Raw genomic sequence first — 17,716 nt, forward strand, 5'->3', positions numbered from 1 at the left:
CTCCCCCAGGACAGACAGCTTGGGAAGCCACAAATAAGCAGGGCAGAGGGTGGGGTGGAATAGCAAGCAAGACCTGAGGTGCTGGAGGTGGGGGCAGTGGGCCCGATCTGGGCCAGCAGGAGAGAGAGGTGGGCAATGTGTTGACACTAAATTATAGCCTAGAGTGGCTATGCCTTAGTGTAACACAAGCTGGGTAGCACGGATCAAAGATAATCTTCCACTGGAGTGGTGTAACTTTGAGCCATATAGTGCTTAAAACAAGTTTCAGGTGTTAATGTGTGAATGATACAGGGGTTAAGAGCTCCAGGAACCGCCCAAAATTACCAAGTTGCAAGGACCTAAGTATACCTTTTTCATGCTCTCTTGCTAAAGCATCCACTCCTGCCACTGTTGGCACTGGGCTAGATGGACCATTAGTTTGATCTAGTATGAAACTTCTTATGTTCTTATGAATATGAAACAGAAAAATGACATCTTTATTTCACAGAAAGGAGTACGAAGATGTTATGTTGCCTGTCTAAGATTGTATGCAGAGTTAACAGAATAGTTTGCCATTCTTACTTCCTGTCCCCACTTCCCTGCTTGGACATTTTCCTTTCCAGTAGGTGCATCTATACATGCAAGTGCTGCTCGGTGAGTTTACTTCAGAGTAAATTACTCTAAGGTAAACCCACCCTGGGCAGGTATCTACACGTGTGCCCATTTGGGAGCAAATTTGCTGCTGCTGGCAGCAGTCTGTCTGTTCCTGCGCCCCTCCAGCCTGCATCGGCCCCCTGCAGTAGCCAAGGAGATTGTGATCATGGAGCAGGGGCTAGGAGATACCTACTGCCAGGGCAAGGGGCCATTGTTCCCTCCCAGGCTCCTCTGGCAGAGCCCACCCCGGCAGCAGGTAGCTCCCGGAGGCAGGGAGCAATCTCCTAGCCCCTGCTGCCCAGGTGATCAGGAGTGAATTTGCTCCCAGTCAGTTGTCTACATGTGCCTTACTGCACGGTAATTACTCAGCAGTTAATTTGCTACTTGCATTTTCAGGTAGCAAATTAGCTGCTGAGTAAAGAAAATTACTGTGCAGTAAGGGTCTGCATGTGTAGACAGTGACTCTTACTATGCAGTAATTTGCTCTACTGCACAGTAAAACATCTCATGTAGACACACCCGGTTTGTAATAACAGAGAAGAATGAGTGTGCCAGTGGTAGGGTACCAAGAACCAACATATTGAGACATGCTACTCATTCGTTCTGTTCTGCAATGAGTTTTCCCTGGTGAGAAAAGAGACTCAAGGTTTGAGTCTTACACCACTGTGATTGAGTCCCTTGAAATCACTCTGAATTCATAGCAGTGTGGGAGGAGCCCCCAAAGACCAACTGGCATGGCTCCGAGTTTGCATATATGCATTTCTAACTCATGTTATTGAAGGCAGCCAGTGGTGAGCTCTCTCTTTCTTTGGCAGAACGTTTTAATTTCAAGATGAAGGAGTATCATGAGAAAGACTGGCGCCATGCTGCCCATTTCATTACCCCACTGAAGAACCATGCCGTGTGTCGGGGCCATGACTGCACCATGAGCTGTGCTTACATCGGCAATCCCCGCCCAACAGTGACCCTGTACAAGGGCAATGTGAATATCACGGCACACTCAAAATTCTGGTACAACTCAACAAGTGGTGTCTGCACACTGATGATTCCAACCGTCACCTCTAAGGACAGCGGAGACTACACCATTGCTATTGAGAATGAGTTGGGCCAGGAGAAATGCAGCTGCACATTGACCGTGTATGGTAAGTTGAGTTCTCCACTAGCACTGTTCTTTGGCAATGATTCTCTACCGGGCATGTATCTCCATCTTGGATGTCTGTGACCACAGCTAACCTTGTCACCTCTCTGAAGTTGTCTCTTTCATTGCTGCTGAAAGACTCGAGGCAAAGACACAAAGAGTAAACTCTTTTCCATTTCTATGAACTCCCTTTCCCCATCCCTCTGTTTCTCTTGTTTCAGAGCACATGGAAGTTCCCCGATCCAACAGTGCTCTTAGTTCAGAAACAAGATGATCTGTTCAGGTCCCTTCCGACCCTAGAAACTATGAAACTAAGATAGTTTGGTTAATGGTGACTTGTATTTTTTATGTGGGACCAAATAAAACCATGGTGACATTGTACCAGCAGGACAGGTTGGAGATGTGGTATCAGCTGTGTTACTGTCTACTAAATTTGGAGTTTCCTAATTGCCTGGCAAGCTGGTTATATAGGATAGATGTTAGGCATCTGAAAATTGTATCTCATGAATTTTAATTTAGATGGCAACCTTTCTTGGAGAGTCTTTAATGGTGAATTTTTACATGTCAATGAATCCCGTGAGTTAGAACCCCAAGGGCAGCTCATATGATAAATCTTTAAGAGTAAAAGTTCTCCAACCCTTTGACATAGGACTGAAGTGCATTTATCCTGGGCTCCCCTTTCTCAAAGTCCAAGCCTTGATGCTTCATGGCACGTCAGAGCTCTCTTAAATGGAAACTGAGAAAGACATTGCCCGGCACAGCTTGTAAAGAAATTGATACAGCACCAATAATGAGAGCTATATTTGGATGGATCTTTCAGCGTTATTTTCGTATGTGACTGTTGCTTCTGCACAGCTTGCTGACAAGTGCCAACAATAGCACTCTGATGCTTCAGTTCCTTCTGTCATCACTGCTAAGGAAGAAGTAGTTCAACCTGCATCAATTATAGGAGAATAGTGATGACTGCAATTACTGCTCTGAACTATAGTTTGATTTTCAGGTAGAGTTTTTTCCCCTGTGTTTATATACACAATGTGTGTAGGGGGAGGGTTTTTTTTCCTGTTCTCTGAGCTGAAAAATGTACAAACTCCTTTTTCCTACACTTCTATAGTGGAAAAGCAATCAATCTGTGTTGGTCTTAGTACACAGAAAAATGCAGATACAAAGTAATTTGTTTGAAATAGCTGAAGCCAGAAGCTAAAAACAAGGAGGCTAGAACAGACCCTGGAAGTCACGAAAGTGTAGGGCTTGCTTCCCACAAAAACTGTAATAAAATAACCTTTTACATTTATATATTGATGTCTTTTGATGCACAGACTCTTGAAGCATTTTCCAAAAGTTCTACAGAAAATTATAATAAGCTGCTAGTCAATTGTCAGTGGTTATAACACCTCTCTCTCTCTCTTTTCTCCCTCTCTCTGTCTCTCTCTCTCAAGATAAAGATGATAAAAGCCTTCTGGACACCGTGACAGAAAGTTTTCAGAAATCAAAGCACATAATGTAATCAGAAGCTCCAGAGCTAGCTTTGTCCGGTTCAGCATGCAGAATAATACATGTAGTTCTGTCTAGTTTGACTTAGATGTGCATGGCTCAAAAATGCAGCTGCATTGCTTTCTATGATGTTTAATTAAGCCAGATGCTAACATGTGAGGCCTTTACTATTCAGGGATAGTTCTGATGTTTCAATGCTTATCCCAGAGAGAGAGTTTCCAAATGGCAGTGTGTAGGAATAGTACTATTTCCAATACAGGATGGAAATATATCCTTAAAATAAAAGGAGCCAAAGATTGCCTTGCTGCATTGGTTTTCTCCACATCATTCAGTTTGTAACTTGAAGAGGAGTTGAGCTGGGTTCTGTCTGCATTACCCGTCATTGTTACTGAGAGGCCCCAGCCTGTGGTAGGAGTCTTGTGCCAGGTACCATGTAAACATATATGCTAATGTGCATGTTGATACTGCTTCCATAGCACTCTGGAGAACACTGCCAAGAAATGTGCCCACTTACCTGCTCCTGTACTGCAAGTGCAAGACCCAGAAATCATGCAGCAAAACTGTCCTGGGGACACCTCCCACAACTGTTCTCAAGCACCCCAAAGACTGAGAGTGGGTGAGTGGGACGTGCTTCTCCGCAGTGTTCTCGAGAGTATTCTGGGAGCCATGTAGATATAACCTAAGACACGATGCCTGTTGTGTGAAGCACACATGCTTATAACTAAAAAAAAAAAGAAAAGTATCATTGCCCCCAATTAATAGATAAACCAAGGCATGGTGATCAGGTGACTCAAGCAATGCCACACAGGAAGACAGTGGTAGTCAGGAGTAGACCTCAGGCCTTCTGAGGCTCAGTCTAGTGGCCTGGCTATCCCTTCTCCCTGTAGTACAAAGTAATTTCATTTGCAGGAGCAGGCCTCTAGCTAGTAGCAAGCCGTTAACTATGGCCGTGTGTAGATGAAATGAGGGGCATGTATGTGCAACACTTTAAAGCAGATTAAATGCTGTTGCACTGCTTTAATGGTGTTGGTGTTTGCACACGTTGGCTGCGTATTGTGCAGTAATTCCAGCTACTGTAGCAAATTCAGCAGCATAATATGCCTTAAATGACTTGGGCCCCAGCAAACTAAAACTCCTCCAAAGAGTTTTAGTTTGCTGCCCTACAGCCATGGAGTGAAGCACCAGGCTCTGTGCAGCTCAGGAGCTCTGCAGGAAGCCCGTGCAGGAAGTCTGGTAGCAGCCTGGGAAGGCAGGCTCCACCCAATATCTTTTTTTTTTTTTTTCCCTGGAGCCTTCCTGCCTGCCTGCGCTACACTGGGGCCTGGTGCTTCCCGCCGCATCAGCAGTGCCCCCGGGTCTGCCCATGCCAGGTGCCTGTGGGCGGGTGCTGCTTGTGGGGAGGGTGGGGAGCCACCACTGCCGCAGAGGGAAACAGCTGCTTTTGACTCATCAGACAGAGGGACATCTACCCCGAGCACTAAGTTAGGAAGGGCACTGGAATTACCCCCACACCCTTGCAGAGTCCCTGCCCCAGCTGCAAGAGCTGCCCTACAGCTTACCCATGCCCAGAGTCCAAAATACTCCCCTGTGGCAGGAGGTTTGGGCAACAGTTGGGGTGGGCAGAGAAGATGGTGGCAGCAGCCAGGGACAATTTAGGACTTCCTGGCATGGGTAGGACTGCTGTACCCCAGCAGCAAAGTCCCATTCTCAGAACCTACTACTTCCCCTGGCCTGCTCTCAGATAGGGAATTTTCACCTGGGTTAATATGAACGATAGTTTAGATCAGTGATTCTCAACAAGGATATCATGCAATATTAGCATTAACAAGTCTAAAAAGTATCAGTGAGTCTAACAAGGTTGAGAACCACTGCTTTAGATCCTAATGCTGCAAAAATTTATGCCTGTGATTCCCATTGAATTAAAAGCACTTCTCACAGACTTTTAAGTTTCCATGCATACCTCTTCGCAGCATCATGTCCATAACGCACAAATAAAAAATTGGTCCATCAAATGTGGCCTTGTCATTAGTGACAGGCAAGATGATTTTGGGCTTAATGAAGCCAAAGTAGCTATTTTGCTGCATCAAACATAGGTAAAAATACTGGGTCCAGTGTCGAGAGTAAAATGACACGGCTTCCTCAGAAGGCACTACAGCTCCTAGCCTCCGCTGAAGACCTGCTCCTCTTACGGGAGCTCACTTGCTCCGAAGTTCCACAGCAGTGAATCAGGACATACATTTTGAGCTGAAAGCCTCATGGAAATGGAAAACTAGCAAACAACAGTTCCAGGAACTCAGGAAAATATTCAGCAAATTATCATTTTAATTATTTTACACAGATAATAAATGAGGGAGGGGAAATACATTCCAAATAAAGAACGATAGTAAAATCAACATAAAAATACAGTAGTGAAAAATCCTCGAGCAAGTGGCCGTACAACAACATGGTGACCTTTACAATCATGGCAAAATAGACAACTACCAGTAACTTAGTAACTTGAAAACACGGCTAAGTGCTGACACCATGGAGGAAGGCAGTTGTTTGGTTTGTATATTATATCTTTCACTAGGCACTGCCTGTGAGTCCTGGGAATGGAGGAGATACAGTTCAAATAGGAATCATCCATATTAAGATGTCAAAACTCCTGGCCCAGTCCTGCAGTGCTTACTATCACTATCCCGTGGAGTTTCCTTTATGGAAGGCCAGAAGCTGTGAACCTCCCTCACTTTGAATACTGCCATACTGAACTGCCCCTATGGGGAAAACACTTGACACTTGTTCTGTACCCGTCTCCTGCGAGAGAGGGTACAGAACCTCATCCAAGTAAGGACTACAGGAGTAGGCATGGGATTTATCAGCTATCCTGATTTGATAAACTTATCATGTGTGTGTTTGGGGGGTTTTTTGTTTGGTTTTTTTTTTTGTTTGATTGCTTTGTTTTGTTTTAATTAAGTACCCAGGTATTTAGTTTTCTAACTAGTGCTAAAATTCCTGATGGTTTTTTTTTTTCTATTTTACTGCCAACAGGAATATATGGCAAGGACATGATCTCACTCCATCTGATATCACTGGAGTAGGGTCAGGCTCTAAACCCATCTTTCACAGAGCTAGCTGTGAAGGTTCAAAAGTAGCAAATGATTATTAGCTGCAACACACCCAACTGGTACTTCACCTACTTGTAGTTCATTTTTCTTTCAATATCAATAGGGTGTCATCACAGAAATGTTAGAGATCACCTGAAGTGTTGGCATTCCAGCCAGCTTAGCCACCTTTTGCATTTTTTAGTCTGTCTAGTTTTATAGAAATCCATTTTATTTTTCTTACATTACAAGAAAAATACAAACATCAGCAGAAAGAAAACTAAACCTATGAGACACTGAAAGAAACAATAAACATTTGCATTGTATTTGCCTTTGAGTTCATATTAACATAAGTTTTACTTCAGCTGCTTCAAAATTATGGTCCATTTTACATGTACACTTCCATTTTTTGAGTGCAGCTTTTCAGACTTCAGCTGTGTTTGTACATCACCTGAAACATTTGTTCCTAGTAATCAGGAACAAATCTTGTATAGTCTTGAGGCCAGATCTGCAATCAGTGAGCTACAGCAATTTATACTGGCTGAGGATCTGGAGTCATAATTCTGGTTGTAAGTTTGCTCTGGGGCCTGGTGGCTGTATATACAAGCACATCTTCACCTGGAGAATCCTTTACATCCTTCATGTAGACAGAAAAGAAATCATTCCAAAAAAGACATCATGGCCTTACTGATTTCCTAAGGGCCTTGCTGATTTTCCTCTCCATTTGTTTTAAAGCCAATAAAGTTGACAATCACAGAAATCAAACTCCCCTTTTGTAAGTAAATCCCAGTTGTCTTTATGCAAGGGGAAAGTTGAATAGAACCACTGCATTTTCAATTCCAGTGTTTTCAAAAACAATTATGTGAGAAGAAAAACACTTTATTTTGGCTGAATCAGCAGAAATGGCCCCAAGCCGCAGATGTAGTCACATCTGCAGTTTCGGCTCAGGCCTTTAGATTAGCTAAGGCCAGCTACAAAATTTGGGATGGGATTTCAGACTTTTAAAGACCCTCTTTCCTCAAAGTTCAGGTGTGCCTGGGTCCAGAGCTTTGATTTGGGCCCAGCCCTAACAGATATCAGAGATAAATAGTTTGCATTTATTTTTTCCATCCAATGCAAAACGTAAGAAGGCAGCTACATCACATTTGTGGAGAATTTCTACAGTCTCCTAGAAGCATTTATATAAAAACTAAGCACTTTTACAGCACATCTTGTCTTCAAAGCAGTGCATAAATATTAATTAATCCTCACACCACCCCTGTGAGGTAGGTAAGTAGTACTGTCCCCATTTTACAGCTGGGGTTAAAGACAAACACAGAGAACCACTCTTGCAGCAGAAGTAAACTAGTGTATCTCCACTGACTTTAATGGAATCACACCCATTTACCCTCACTAAGGAACTGGCTGAGAGAGGTTATGTGACTTACCCAAGGCCACAAAAGGAGTGAGTCTCAAAGCCAGAATAAGCACTCAGGAGTTGTGATTCCCTGTCCTGTGCTCAGACCACCAACTGTGCTGTCTCATGTGCTGTGCTGTGCTCTCCATGTCCAAACCAAGCAATTCCCCCCTTCCATACATCCACAATACAGAAAGCAACACAGCAATGAGCTTTACATCTGCTCCTTGCTTTGACCTTTTTCTCCTCAAGGTCACTAAAGAGCTACCTTAGAAATAACAATGGTACCAACACAAAAGGGTATGGAAACATGAACATGAAAACCTATGGGAAATAAAGAAAGGAAAGACACTATTATTTTCAGAGAGGAATTCTAAAAGTTTTCAATGGTGGCACCATCAGATAATTATGTGATTTCTTCAGCCATCCTATTTCAATACTGCTTTTAAATAAGTCTTACCCCAATCAATGTTCATCACTGCCTCAATATCATGAAGTAAGGACCAGGGAATGAAACACATCAAGTCATGTATTAAGATCTTCAGCCTGGGCAAAATTCCCATATAATTCAATTTTGATCTGTAAGCAGTGGATCTGTTGAAGTCTATGGGCCTTCTTCTCCTCTACAACCCCGTGCAACCCCAGTAACAAGAATCCAGCAACAAGAGTTTAAAAACAGAGTAAGGTCAGAGTCAAGTTCACTGTCCTCAAAAGAGGTTTGTGTAAATAAAGGAGTTTGGTACTGGGTCTTGCATACAGTAACAGATATATCAGATAGACTCAAGACAATCTTAGTGTCCCGCTGAATAGTGGATCTGCTATCACTTAAGGATTAACACACTCTGAAACAGGTGGCCTAACCTATATTACACAACCTCAGTAAGCCATGCACAGGAATTTTTCGGGGGACTCTGAGGACAGTGTACTGAGTGTAACTACTGGATGCCTCTTATCTTAGGAAGCTAAGACCAAGGCCCAAGAATACAATGTACTGTATGTACATTGCTTGTACTCCCTTCCTGTAAGGTTGTTGTGCCAAAAAGCACTCCTTAAAGATTTTGCTTCTAAAGGGAATGTAAAGTCAGGAAAATGGAACAAAACCCTCAAATTTAAAAGGCAAAGAAAAACTGTAGGAGAGGCAGGAAAATATTGGAAAAGAACCAGTCAGTTATGTGCTCTCCATTCTTATTTGGCCTTCACTAGTGTCACAACAACTATTATCAGCCCAGGAGAGACAGTCAAACACAGACACTTGTCATGAACTGCTCCCTGTTTCTGTGTCCATAGCAGCTGGCATTTTCCCAGCAAGACACTCTCTGGGAAAATGGTTTTGTTCAAGTAGTACAGATTAAACCACACACAGAGCTGGATGGGGGAAGGGAAACTGATCTGGGAGATTAAGAGCCAGGGCCTGGGACACAGCCCAACTCTCACTGTCTTCACAGAGCCCCTGGAAGCGACAGCACATTTTACAGGAATCATACTCTATTTGTATTAGCTGCCGTACACTGAACTGGCAATATATTAACACTATTTATTCCTATTTATACTAATTAGTTCCTATCATCAGGTTCAAGGCCTGATATTGCCCACAAAATTACTGAAATCAGGTTGAATGAAAATTTTGGAGAAAACTAATGGGATCTTCTTCTGGACACTGAAGAATACTGATCTCTACAGCTGAAGATAAGTGTGGGAGCTTACAACATTTAAATAAAGGTACTAATGGTATTCCTTATTTTTTGCAAAAGTGGGGTAGGGATCCTTGGAAAAGACAGTGAGGAACAGATATGCCAAAGCAATAAGGGATAGTTAAATATTTCAACTCACTATTCATTGGACTCTGGTCACACTACCCAGCAAGCAGTTTTAGCACTGACCACACATATTTTCTCCAGCTGGCTTATTTTATGACAAGAAGAAGTTTGCAATCAGTCTGGCCATATAACAGCAAATGACATCTGCAAAGAGCAGCAAGGCAGGGTTCAAGCTGGGGCCACGAGGTAAGCAAAACTGATGAATGAAGATGCTGCATGGTATAAACCTCTTATAGCAGTTGATTTCAGGCAGGCACAGAATTCCTCTGGTGCCAATATTATGCAACAGCATTAGCAGGCGGAGATTATACAGGCCTGTGTGAGTTACACTACTTCCTCGTGCGTGCTCCAGCAGAAGATGACTCCAGAGGGTAAGCATGGTCAGCAAACATCGGTTATGTTCGCTGAAACATGCTGGGTGTTATGAAGGAAATGCTTGTTTCCCATACTAACTAGCACAGTGGTGCCCAACCTTTTTGCCCCACAAGCCAGACAGGTGGTGCCAAGTCCATCTGCAGGCTGGATCTAGCCAGTGGGCCCACCCTGCCACAGTGGGGGCCCAGGCTGGCACTCGGGGCAGGTGCTGCCAGGGCCCTATTCAGCCACATGGCAACAGCCTGACTTGGGGCTGATCTAATCATGTGGGGTGTGAAAATATGGCAGCAGGGGAGGAGCAGCAGTGTTAATCGGTACCGATCCTCTACCACCAAATTTCCCAACGTGTGGAGAGCTCCACAGGCCATGGCTCTGCAGGCTGCATTTGGCCCTTAAGCTGGGGGTTGAGCAAACCCTGACTAGCATAATACAGATGATGTAAATCAGCATAACCACTGAAAAGCATTTCAAAGTAACCCATTTACACCAATTGTGAATACTCCCAACTTGACATTTGGGACTATGTTAGATCTGCTAGTGTCTCTTCTAAGTGCTATAGTTCCTCCAGGAAAACCTTTCCATTTCCCTTCAATATTTAATAACAGGGAAAAATGGGAGTGACCTTCCTGAGGGAATACAGTGAAGCTAGAAAGAGCAAAAGCTCCAGCTGTATCTGGACTAAGCTGAACAGTGGTAAGTCCCCAGGGGCCACAGGGAGCAGGGCTGTAGCAGAGACTCGGTGAGAGTATTGCCATTCGCAGAAGGAACACACAGGATCAGGCTCAGACATGCTAGACACAAATATGAAGCATGCTCAACACAGGGCCTTACTGTGAACACCTCACTCGCATTCAGAAGTAGTTATTCACCCAAGTAGCCTCACTAGAAGCAATGAGCCTACTCATAAGTAACTTCCCTGAGCAATGGGAGTAAGGGTCTCACAGTGCTTAATCACAAGATAAATGTTAAAGGGACCCTATTGGGATTCAACAAAGGGAACAAAAACTATACGATTTACTTGTTTCCCCTTCATATTCATTTGGAAAGCCAGTTGGATTCCTTATAAGTGGTGATCCACATGAAACACTTTGAAGCATTTTTTAAGCTTTAAAGAGAAATTGGGGCAGCAGCTCAGCCCATATATGCAGTCCTGCAATATATAAAGCCAATTCACTGGAGGGAATGAATGACTGGGAAAGAAAAAGATTCCAGTGTCAAGCATCCCACGTGAAGGAGGAATCACAATAACAGTTAGAAAAAATGGTTAAAACATAACCTCACCGGAGTTCTTTACAGGAAGGAAGGACTCTAAAGGAAGAAGAAAATCCTACTCTGACAAATGACCAAAGAGCCAGGAATGTAATGGAATGGGTTTTCCCATCTCTCTCTCTAGTGTCTCTGATTCTGTAATGAATCCATGGCATCAAGGAAAATGTGATGACAGAATAAGGGATACGCCATTTTGAATACACAGAACAGTTCTTTTCAGGAAGCTGTATCTAAAGTGGGAGTTTTACAAAGGCAAGTGAACATCAAGTTGGTTCTTTGCCATTGGCTGGGGGAAAAAAAGAAAGCAAATAAGACATTTGGTCTAGAAGAGCCAGTTTCATAAGAAAGGAACTACACAGCAGACAGATACGATGGATAGTATTCCAAGCAGCAGCATAACATACAGTAGCATAACTAGGGGGTGGACAAACAAGAGAGCAGAACACAAGCCCCAGGCATTGACTTAGAAAAGGCATAAGAACGGTAGCCGCCACTGCTGCCTGCTTGCCGACAGATGCTGCTCAGGCTGCCAAGCTTCCTAGTTATACCTCAGAAAGCGAAGATTATGCATAACGAATGCCAAGTATTATCAATTATTAGCCTAATGATTGGCTTAATTGTCAGATTCCAGCCTCAACAAAAATTGAACCCAGGGATAAAACACAATTATGATTCATTACTGAGACTGACCCTCCCCCCCCAACCCTACTGTATTATGTTTAGTACAATGCACCCTTGGTCCTGTTAATACCTCTGTTTGCATATGATGGTTGCTAACACTGTACAACTGTGCATGTACATATGAGTGTACACATGTGGCAATAGAGAAAAGCCCACTGACCTTATTTAAATAAGCAGATGCTGCTGAAATTCTGCCAAGCTCATAGGTACAACAGTTGCTTGTTCACTCTAATGAGGAATCCAGAGACCTCTGTCTGGAATAACTGTCACAGTGCTCAAAGTGCTATGTTCCAGATTGGATTGTGTGAAGTGCTTCCTGTTTTAATACTTTACCTTGATTTTGAATTCTTATGTAGTTGGCCCAAATATTGTCACTGATTCGGGGGCTCCAAAACACCTTTGCTGAAGGCAGAGTGGAAGTTCATGGGATTTCCTGGGTGACAAACTGAGCCAACAAGGCCACTGGTGACACAGGTGGAGGTCTGATATTGAAAGGTAGAGCCAATGCTCCATCACACCTTGGAACTGCTCTACAGGATTATCTTAAACCAAGATGACACATGCTGAAAAATGACTGCTAAAACTGCCACCTACCTTTAGGCACTTGTCCCTGGATTGTAATCTATCCACTTAAAGAAACCTTCTCATTTCCTGTTTTCACAGTCTCTGAATGTCATTGCGTTCTGCTGTTGTCACTGTAAGTCTGCCATGTTTTAAATGCTTGATAGCATTCACATTAGCCAGAAAAAGCCTGAAATGGCCTTTTAGGAAAAGCTTGAATGAATCTGGAACAATGAAAGAGCCTTGGTTCAAACCAAGTAGAGTGAGAATTTCCTGCCAAATGTTTTGCTAATGCATCTCAGTCCTGACCTGCAAGACCCTTTTGCCTATTTAATCACGGTCATCCTTTGAGCAGAAACTATCAACTGCCTCACACAATGTAGCGGTTTTGTAATGCATGTAAATGGGGCTAGCTTAGAAACTAGATTAAACTCCTTTTCACTTATCACTTCAGATGGGATTTGGAGTTGTATGTCCAGAGTTGAAAGTAAGTCTCAACCCAGTGCACCATGCAGCCTTTTTTTATGGTCTCTTTAAATTAGCCCTCTCCTTCCACAGCATTCAGCACCAGCCTCATGCTTAACAAATACAACGTAGCATTAGAGAGGACTCCTGAAGTTTTCAAAGAAGAAAAGATCTATGAGTAGCTACTGCAGGAACAGTCTAAGCATTTCTGATGTGGACTCCACAGTGAAGTAAGCTGCATTTAGGGAGAGCCAGCTAAAAAGAAGCCCCAAAGATAGTGCTTCAAAGAAGCAAAACTATATCACCAATGCACCTAGAGAAAAGGAGTTGTTCTCTCTCAGAGATGAAAGCAGCTTCAGCACCCCAGTGATACCTAAGGAGTTCATGAACCTGCTGGCATTCCATCTAGTTCCTCTTTTTGAAGTCCTCTTCATCCCTGCTCTCCACAGCTGAGAGTGCAATGAGCATCTGGGCTGCGTAGTAAGTGGCCATGATGATGACATGTGAGTAGGGCACAGGAAAACAGAACTTGTTAACTGCAATGGTCAGATCTGACACCATGAAAAGCATTGCACCAATGCAGGCTGAAAGCTTGGTCCAAGTCCAAAGGTCATTGCACAGTTGCACCCCAGCAATGGCCCGCCAGCCCATGAAGCCGATCAGTGCAACGTAGACAGCCACCAGGTAGGTGAATGGGCCTGAGAGGTAGGAATAAAGGAAGGTATAACAGGAACAGGAGATGAGGACCATCACAATGCCAGCTTTCAGGTCCAAAGGCTTCATCCCGAAGGCTGAGGAGTACAGGATGTGTGTAATGGCAAACATCAGCAAACCTGGAAAGAGACATTGTCACAGTGACTGTGAGCTTTAATCAGAGTGACAAGCAAACATTACCCCATCACAATCAGGAACCCAATGGAGGAAAGGTGGGAATGTATAGGGTTCATTATTTATGATGAAGTCTCAGTCAGCTCCTAGCAGTAAAATTCCCACTGTAATGTTTTGAAAATCTGAACCCCTTTCTTCAAAAGAATAATCTTAATACAGAGTTGCCTGCAGAGAAGGCCATCCTTACCAGACAAAATGCTTCCTTAAGAAATGACCTGAGTACCTATAGTCACAGGAAGTGAAATCCTCTCTTTGATAACCTCCTTTGTAATCCCCATACATGAATTATCCAGTAGCAAAATGAGCGGTGGGTGACCAAGACACCAGATACCAAGACATCAGACTCAGGTGTCCTTTTAGAGGAGGTGCAGAACTGGTAGCCACCTCTGCAACCAGTCCAGCCCCTACCACCACCCCTGCTGCCACTCAGGGTATAGGCCCTGGTCATTATACCTCTGCAATTATGTATAGAGAAGAAAAAAGGTAGTCTTTCAGACATGAGATTTTAGGCCTGCACACTAAGAATTGAACAGTGAAAAGAATCTGAATCAGCTGCAATCTAATGCAGCAGGCCATTGACTGAAAAGCAGATCACTATGTTATGGTACCAGGGGAGTAGGGACTCCGTAGTCACTAAAATAGCAGTGAGAGGTTTGCTGTACATGTTTATTACAACCATATGCCAAAACACTGTACTGAAGCATCTCAGTCAGAGGGAGGTGTCTTCACCTTTGGTGAACATCAGAATGAAGTTCCACCATGAGTGTTTCTATGTCCTACCAAGCCACTGCAGCACTGCCATACACAGAATGGAAGATGTACAGAGAGAGGTACGTCAGACACCATATGCAGAAAGCAAGGCACTGAAGAAGATGAATGATATGGAAAAAGGGAAGGAGGTAAAAGAGAAGTGCAAAGGAGAATAACCAAAGTAATTTGGGGAACAGGAAGTGAAAAAAATTCCAGGAGTTAAATGTAGGGACCAGGGAAACTACCAAGAAGCTGGAAGAAAAATTATTTGTTCTACATCAAATGGGAAAACACCATAAAGGCCTATATGAAATTAAGGAATGTGAGAATACTTCCAAGCAGATGTCAGGAGAGGTTTCTTTTCCAAAGGGTTTACTGACATTATGTAAAAAAGCCAGAGGTAGGATTAAAGAAAATAACATCAAGTTGAAAACATCAAGTTAGAAAACAAACCTGTGGGAAAGGCAAGGAAGGACTAGATGGGTATTGTTCATGGAAAGTTGTGGGGGGCTGAGGGAAAACTCAATGAAACTGAAATATTTTCCCATAAAAATCACAAACAAATGGCCTTTAGCTATTCCTAGAATACTAGCTCCAAAACCCTTTGTGACACAGGCAGCTTTCTGACATGACAGTAGAGGAAGAGCCATGGAAATGAAACAGACACCTATGAAGTGCCAGGGGAAGAAAAAGTCACGCGTCAGTAAAAGTAAAGGATGAGACAATATGTCAAATGTATCCCTGGTATAATCCTACTGACCCTACTGGTTTGGTGCTGCTAAAGTAAATAATGGAGGAGGAAACAAGAAAAAAGGAGAACAATAAAAGGAGAATCAGAGAGAGGAAGAGGTTTCTGATACATTCTGAGTTAGACACAGACAAGAGATAAGCTGCTTCCAAAAAGCTCATTTTGGAGTGGGAGTGGCTAAAGGCCAGAAAATAGATAAAAGAAGAGAAAATCTTAACTACTGGAAAATGTATACATTAATTCTGTAATTGAAAGGCTTGCAGATTACACGCTCATACTTGGACAGAGCCCTTACTCAGATAAGCCTTCCCAACCAAGCTCTGCAAATACAAATTTCCAGCCAATTCAGCCTTTTCCCTCTGCATCTTTTTGTTCTTCTTCCCATTTCATTATGGACCACTTGCAGCACAAGCAACTGACTTGGCTACCTTGCCTGACCTTTCCCAATAGAGGAGGCTCCAACCTCATGTCAAGTGACTTGTCTGCTTTTTATGTCATTCCCTGCTTACATTGTTTGAATTGTTTTAAAATGTCTATCATCAAGTAAGATGAACTTTACAGTTACCAAATATCTACTACATATAAGAGGAAGCTACCTGCAAAGCTCTTTTCTATTAGCTGATTGAAAGAGCAGAAGAGGGGGGAAAAAAGATATCAGATCAAAAATAAGTCGTCAGGGCTTTCACTTCCCTATGAAAATCACAAACAAATGCCCTTTAGTAAACTCTTCTCAAAATTATTCATAGAAAACCAGCTCCAAAACTCTCTTTTTTCAGACTGAAAGCTATATTAATGGGGTTGGAAACAAAATTTGGTTAACATTTCTTTTTATTTGATACTTAAATTTGAAATGTCCTTAAAGAACAGTGTCAAAATTTGGACTATTTCAGCTCTAACATATTAGCTTTAAACAAGGAGAAAATGTATTTTTTTTAGAGGAGGGCAAAGATTCTGGTGTATATCTTGTCAGTAAGTGCCTGAAGCTCAAATCTGTCAGTTGTATCCTTCACTAGTATTCAAGATTGCTAAGGTAACTCAAAAGGCCAAATGTTTAACATCAGCCTGTGAAAAAAACTCAAAATGAAAGCTGATATTTTCACAGTATATAATACTTCATAGGAATATTATATACACATTTTATGTAACTTAATGGGAAAAAAAATGTGTCTAAATCCCCCAAAGCAGCAGTTCTCAACCAGCAAGCAGGTGTTGGTGGGGGGGAGGTTGATGACACTGCCCCTTCCATTTTGTTCACTAGGAGACAGCTCTCAGGTATATCCTGGCTAGCTGAGAGGTGGACCCCCAGATCAGATCAAGGCTGTAAAATAACAGAGAGCCACGTGCCAAGAATGTTTTGAGAAACTCAGCTCAGTATCAAGGAGGCACAACAAAATTGTGGGCAATTAGGACATAATCCAAAGCCCACTGAAATGAGTAAACATCTTTCTGTTGAATTTTAATGGGCTGTGGATAAGCCCTTAAAGAGCAGCATTGAAGCTAGATTCATGGCATTTGGTTTTTCATAGCTGGCATCTCAAATTCTTCCCCTTCCTGAAAGAATCTGAGCTCAGGAGTATGCCAGAAAAGATAAAACATTGACCTGTTTGGGACGGTGGGACAGAAGTCTCCACCATTCAAGCCTGAAAACATCCTGAATAGGAAAGGCTGCCTCATTTCACTGCATTTTCCCAGTGCAGTTGTCAGCAGCTGCAGTCAATGGAGTGTTTGAAGCAACTGGGCTGCTGGATATTGATTTCAGGAATTCTATCAGTCCAATTAAATGAAGGAATCAAAAACTCATGATTTGCCCTGGCTTTCTGAAGCTAAAGGGAGCATTGCTGAAGGTGAAAAGCATTGGGATCTAAATTATTAGGTCCTGACTGCCCACAATTTTGTTGTGCCTCCTCTGACACTGAGCTAAGTTTCTCAAAACATTCTTGGCATGTAGTTTTTGGGTTTTTTGGAGAGGGGGTTTTGCCATGTAGCATTCTCTTTATAGAATATAGGCAGGATAACAGGGAGCCAGAGGCTCTTGTTACTATAAGAAGGAAACTGCAGTGGGAAGGTCTGCAGGCAGATGAGTAAGGGCTCCCTCTAGGAGAGTAGCTAGCCAGAGAGCTATATGGATGCAAGTAATGACTCAGGAGCTAGATGCCAGGCAACAGGCAGGAGCTCAAGCTAGGTAGGAGGGAAACAAAGACAACACAGTTAGGAAAACAGCAGCCTGTTGCTCATTAAGTGGAAAGAGCAAACCTGCGGCCAGTCAGGAGCACACCTACCTGGAAAAGGTGGCACTTGGAGGATATAAATTTGGGTTCCTGAGGCAGTAGGGTTCTGAGTGCTGTAAGAAGAGATGTCTCTACTAGTTTAGGCTGTCTGGGAGCAAGCTGCAAGCTAGACAAGGTATTCAAAGGGTTGGTAGGG

General features: G+C 43.0%; 2 protein-coding genes across 2 annotated transcripts in view; one reads left to right on the forward strand and one right to left on the reverse strand.

Annotated features, from left to right (window-relative positions):
* The window catches only part of IGSF22 (immunoglobulin superfamily member 22), a 48,631-nt gene extending 43,543 nt beyond the window's left edge, over positions 1-5,088 (forward strand). Inside the window, exons 22-23 of the mRNA XM_090032538.1 lie at positions 1,449-1,775; positions 3,208-5,088. Coding sequence (XP_089888664.1) covers positions 1,449-1,775; positions 3,208-3,275 — 395 coding nt within the window. The 3' untranslated portion in view covers positions 3,276-5,088. The remainder of the gene's footprint in view (positions 1-1,448; positions 1,776-3,207) is intronic.
* A 476-nt stretch (positions 5,089-5,564) lies between these two features.
* Positions 5,565-17,716, reverse strand: part of TMEM86A (transmembrane protein 86A) — a 47,178-nt gene continuing 35,026 nt past the window's right edge. The window contains exon 3 of the mRNA XM_090032539.1: positions 5,565-13,739. Within this exon, the coding sequence (XP_089888665.1) occupies positions 13,312-13,739 (428 nt within the window). The 3' untranslated portion in view covers positions 5,565-13,311. The remainder of the gene's footprint in view (positions 13,740-17,716) is intronic.

This window comes from Crocodylus siamensis, chromosome 2 (assembly GCF_052110815.1).
Source record: "Crocodylus siamensis isolate JL-2025a chromosome 2, ASM5211081v1, whole genome shotgun sequence".
Taxonomy (NCBI): Eukaryota; Metazoa; Chordata; order Crocodylia; family Crocodylidae; genus Crocodylus; species Crocodylus siamensis.